The 6,000-nt window shown below is 41.9% G+C and overlaps 1 protein-coding gene across 1 annotated transcript in view; it reads left to right on the forward strand.

Annotated features, from left to right (window-relative positions):
- The window catches only part of LOC126336633 (UDP-glucosyltransferase 2-like), a 41,033-nt gene extending 37,085 nt beyond the window's left edge, over window positions 1-3,948 (forward strand). Inside the window, exon 7 of the mRNA XM_050000525.1 lies at window positions 3,125-3,948. Coding sequence (XP_049856482.1) covers window positions 3,125-3,404 — 280 coding nt within the window. The 3' untranslated portion in view covers window positions 3,405-3,948. The remainder of the gene's footprint in view (window positions 1-3,124) is intronic.
- The last annotated feature ends 2,052 nt before the right edge of the window (window positions 3,949-6,000 follow it).

Here is a 6,000-nt window from a genome sequence, read left to right on the forward strand (position 1 = left end):
GTATAGTGACGACCATACAAGAAATCATGAAACTTTGTAACACCAAATACGAGAGCCAATGCTTCTTTCTCGATCTGTGAATAATTTCTTTGCGCAGACGAGAGCAATTTGGACGCAAAGGCAATAGGGCGATCGTGCGATCCATCTTTGTGCGCTAGCACAGCACCGATCCCGAAATCCGATGCATCCACCATCAACAAAAGGGGCTTCTGGGGATCGAATGGCGTAAGGCAAGTATTAGAAAGCAACGCCGATTTCAACTGGCGAAAGGCGCGTTCGCATTCCGTCGTCCAGGCGAACGGAACACCCTTACGGCGTAAGCGATGAAGCGGAGCTGAAATGGAAGAGGCATGTGGAACATATTTATCATAATAGTTGATTTTTCCTAGCACACTCTGTAGCTGCTTCAAATTCTGCGGCGAATGCAAGTCTTGTATAGCACGAAGGTGCGTTGGACTGGGATGTATACCTTGGGCATTGAGTACGTGTCCCAAGCATGGCAAGTCCCGAGCAAAAAACACACATTTGTCCTTCCGCAAGCGAAGACCATTTTGTCGCAAGACCTGAAATAATGTTCTGAGATTGGCCAAATGTTCTTCTTCCGTCTTTCGGGAGATCACAATATCGTCCACATAATTGGCTGCAGTAGGGACCGACGCACAAACAGTTTGTAGATATTGCTAAAACAATGCAGGGGTGGATGCACACCCGAATGGCTGTCGTTTTGAATCGATACCACCCAAGATGCGTGTTAACCACCAAAACGTGCTGGGATTCTTCGTCCACCAGTATTTGCAAGTACGCATCTGCCAGGTCCAACTTCGAATAATATTTACCCGGGCACAGTTTGTCAAAAAGATCTTCCGGGCGGGGTAAAAGAAAAGTTGCTATCACTAGTTGTGGATTCACTGTTGCCTTGAAGTCCACACAAAGTCTCAATTTTCCGGGAGGTTTTGGCAAAATTACTAAGGGTGATGCCCAGAGAGAAGCCTGCACACGTTCAATTACACCTTGTGATTCCAAGCACTATGGGACTTAACATCTGATGTCATCAGTCCCCTAGACTTACAGCTACTTAAACCTAACTATCCTTTGGACATTACACACATCCATGCCCAAGGCAGGATTCGAACCTACGGCCGCAGCAGCAGCGCGGCTGCGGACTGAAGCGCCTAGAACAGCTCGGCCACAGGAGCCGGCAACTCTTAATGGCTGCGTAAACACAAGAAAGGAGTCAAATGCAGGGATACTATAAGCCAAGCACTGCGAAATGATATTCGAAATGACACTGACGTCACACTCATTGATCAGAATACATGGCTAAGATTAAACTGAAGTGGAGTGAGATGTTACTGCGAAAACTAAAAATTCCACGAATAAAACTGAAAACTAAAACAGGACGACTTCAGTTGAACACTTCATTGTCTGGTCGATTTCATTTATGCCCCGATAGTTACATATTTGAACGTAATGGAAATATCGAAATGTCCAGTTGCTTGCTGCCATACACACTCGTTATTGGCAATATTGGCTTGTTCGAACACCCATAGAAAAATGTCGCTCCACCTGCTGCTCCGAGCTGTGAGTAAAGAGGGACAGAATTATGTTTGTCACACCATGTCATTGACTTACAAAAACTAGGTGCCTTCCCACACAATCGATGCCAGTCGCACCGTCTTTTTATGCAAGTCACGTCTTTTCACGCAAGTCAGAGGTCCTGCACTTTCCAATAAGGGGAACCCCTGCTTAGGACAAAACCTACTAGAGTGAAAAAGAGATGTGGGTGTGTGAGTGTGTGTGTATGTGTATGTGTGTGTGTGTGTGTGAAAGAAAGAAAGAGAGAGAGAGAGAGAGAGAGAGAGAGAGAGAGACCATTCAGTGGTTCACAAAATTGTAAATCACTGTCGCATTTCTTGTTTGTTACAGGACACATTTGTTACAGGACACATCAGCAAAAGCAAAACAAGGATAATGGAATGTAATCGAACTAAGTTGGCAGATGCTGAGGGTATTATATTAGGAAATGAAACACTTAAAGTAGTAAAGGAGTTTTGCTGTTTGGGGAGCAAAGTAACTGATGAGGGACGAAGTAGAGAGGATATAAAATGTAGACTGGCAATAGCAAGGAAAGCGTTTCTGAAGAAAAGAAATTTGTTTACATTGAGTATAGATTTAAGTGTCAGGAAGTCATTTCTGAAAGTATTTGTATGGAGTGTAAACATGTATGGAAGTGAAACATGGACAATAAATAGTTTGGACAAGAAGAGAATTGAAGCATTCGAAATGTGGTGCTACAGAAGAATGCTGAAGATTAGATGGGTAGATCACATAACTAATAAGGAGGTATTGAATAGAATTGAGGAGAAGAGGAGGTTGTGGCACAACTTGGCTAGAGGAAGACATCGATTCGTAGGACATGTTGTGAGGCATCAAGGGATCACCAATTTAGCATTGGAGGGCAGAGTGGTGCGGTAAAAATCGTAGAGGGAGACCAAGAGATGAATACACCAAGCAGATTCAGAAGGATGTAGGTTGCAGTAGGTACTGGGAGATGAAGAAGCTTGCACAGGATAGAGTAGCATGGAGAGCTGCATCAGACCAGTCCCAGGACTGAAGACCACAACAACAACAACGACAGGAGACAATAATTGTTTATATTGTTTATATCTGTAACGATGAAAAGTTGCGGAAGAGAACAGGTGCCGTTCATAGGTAACAACATATACTTCTGAAGTTTCAGAGGACAAGAATGTAAACAAATGTATGTGCAAAGTTATATTCCAAACCTGAAGTTCTGAACTGGTTTACACTTAATCACGGAAAGGATAAGTGCTACTCACCATAAAGATGACACGTTAAGTTACAGATAGGCACAGTTACACTGATCTTCCGCCCGAAGTCTTCTTCCAAAAAGAAAAGAAAACACGCACGCGTTCACAGAGGGAACCATACCTCACGCATGCATGAACTCTCTCTCTCTCTACATGGCCTGTCTCTCTGTCTCTCTGTGGCCACCATTGGCATTCTGGCTATAATTTGACAAATTTCCTGTTTCTGGATTTCTCTTATTGCATTACTGTACTTACGTGTGAGGCCCAATGATGTAGCGTTCTTTTATTTGTAGGTACAAGGACAACATGAGGACATTGTCGTCGATATTCCGCGAGCACAAGGCGGAGTCTTTGGAGCGCGCCGTGTGGTGGCTGGAGTACGTGATACGTCACAAGGGGGCTCCGCACATGCGCAGTGCCGCCCTCGATCTGCACTGGTGGCAGCGGCTAATGCTCGACGTCATCGCATTCGTTCTACTAGTCGCAGCCATCGCAGCCTACGTACTGTACCTGTCTGCTCGGGCGATCTTCCAGTTCGTCGCAGGCTTTAGAGTGAAAGTCAAAGCCGAGTAGACGCTCAGCTACGTAGTAAAGCACGACTGTGATACTGAGTCGGAATCTGTATATGTAAAACGTCTGTGATGTGAAAATGTGGCAGCACCTTGCTACAGGGAAGGTATGGAGAAACACGTTGAGAAATGTTTCGATACTTTGGAGTTGACGAAAAGAATGTCTGTGATACATGAGCACCTTTACTGAAAAGCTGACACAGTTCTGGTACCAAAAATACTATGCTGAGAGACTTTTCACAGAACTCAGAAAGGTAATGCGGTAATTTCTGCAACGAATAAAGAGAGACGAAATTAAAAACTCTGTGAATACCTTGAAACTATTTAGACTCTTGAAAACAACAACGAATAGCTGGTATCAATTCCGTTGTAATCTCCGTTAGCAAATAAGAATTTTATAAAATTTATGAAACGATTATGTCAGTAAATTTTACAGATTTGTTGGAAACAGTATTATACATAATGAAAAGTATTACAATTGCTAACATTGTGAGGTTGTAATGTGCATGTTTTTGATAGTATGACATAAACGTCTTCTATAACTAAAAGTGCTTATCATTTTACTCGTGAGTTCTGTCTAGTCCTGTTTCCCCATATTCAATAACAGTTTTGCCTTCATTATGTCTTGCCAAAGTATCATATCTTCCTTGTTTTAATTCTATTAATTCGAGTAAATGCTGTAGTAACTTCTTACTGCATCACTGTATTGTATTTCAATGACCTTGTTGAAAAAAATACTACTTTCCAAACATTATGCTGACAGCATGATCCTCCTTCAATAACTACACGTATTTATGCACAGTGGAAAGCTTTTTTTGCCGGCCGGATTGGCCGTGCGGTTCTAGGCGCTACAGTCTGGAGCCGAGAGACCGCTACGGTCGCAGGTTCGAATCCTGCCTCGGCATGGATGTGTGTGATGTCCTTAGGTTAGTTAGTTTTAATTAGTTCTAAGTTCTAGGCGACTGATGATCTCAAAAGTTAAGTGGCATAGTGCTCAGAACCATTTGAACCATTTTTGAAAGCTTTTTTTCTATTAAGTAGCAGATATTTATGCTTATTATTCTGATTTTTATTCGATTGTCGATTCTAGGATCCTTTCCTTCCTCTGTACTACATTCCCTATTCTTGCAGTTCTTCTTTGCCTTCTAAAGTAATGTATTAAACTGCTTTGGCGCCTTTTGTAACTTATCTTAAGACACTATCTATTTACGTGTTCTTCTACTTTCTTCAGGTATGCTGAGTTAGTGTTTCTTTTCTTAATATAATTATCTTCTTTTCTATACGAACTTGTAATTTCCTTGTTTCTATGTTACGTACTATTCTCAAATACCATTCACTCAACAGAAGCAGCGACATCAAAACTGCAAGAAACGCCAGTGCTATTTTACCTTCAGGTCATCACCGTCTTATACTTTTTGGTACATTGATAATCTACAAACATGTTTCATCTTCTGCTATTGCAACTGTTAGGAAAATCCAGCAGATGAACAGTCTGTTCCCGCTAGCCCAATGGGTATCCAACAGATTGTGACTAGTGACTGGTAGCGGTAATTTTTCTACATCCAACAAACGTTCTTTGACTCATAATACCTTCCTTTGCCGGTTTTAGACAAATTCCTCAATTGTGGATAGACTTCCTGGAATATCGACGGCTTTCACTGCATCTTCTGCCAGACTTATATTTGATTATGAAGCTAAGTATTTCTTCTTTGACTCTCTCAGCGTGTGTCATGCTACAGTCTTTGTAGGGAGGCACTTTTTCTTCTACCTGAAATGCGTGTAGCTAAGTAAGCGACTATTCTGTTTAAATAAATATGTCGTACTCCTAGTAAATCACAACGAAGTTAGAAAGAATAAACACCGTTGCGTCGATCCACAAACGTATCAGTATGCATAATTCAGCATGCGTACCTAATATGTCCCAGAACTCTGCGCGAAAGAAGAGGTTTTTACGGTGCTCATACCCCGGATCCTATTGGTGATAAAACGTCCTTGGGCTAGGGACCATTTGAACATTCAACAGTAGGATCGTCTTAGTATCACTATCCTACAGACAAGGTCAAAATATGAATTTTATTTATTTTATTTACATGTTAAGTTCCGTAGGACCAAATTGAGGAGCAAATCTCCAGGGTCATGGAATTTGTCAGTACATGAACTTACAACATAAAAGTAATAACATATAAAAATAAATCTTCATGAACCTGAAAGAAAATCAGTCCATAAGTTTAAGCTAACGCTATCAGCAATACAATGAGAATCAGCTTAATTTTTCAAAAAATGGCTCTGAGCACTATGGGACTCAACTGCTGTGGTCATTAGTCCCCTAGAACTTAGAACTACTTAAACCTAACTAACCTAAGGACATCACACACATCCATGCCCAAGGCAGGATACGAACCTGCGACCGTAGCAGTCGCACGGTTCAGGACTGCGCGCCTAGAACCGCGAGACCACCGCGGCCGGCAATTTTTCAAGGAACTCCTCGACAGAGTAGAAGGAGTGACACATGAGGAAACTCTTCAGTTTCAATTTGAAAGAGCGTGGGTTACTGCTAAGATTTTTGAATTCGAGTGGCAACTTATTGAAAATGGATGCAG

This window comes from Schistocerca gregaria, chromosome 2 (assembly GCF_023897955.1).
Source record: "Schistocerca gregaria isolate iqSchGreg1 chromosome 2, iqSchGreg1.2, whole genome shotgun sequence".
Taxonomy (NCBI): domain Eukaryota; kingdom Metazoa; phylum Arthropoda; class Insecta; order Orthoptera; family Acrididae; genus Schistocerca; species Schistocerca gregaria.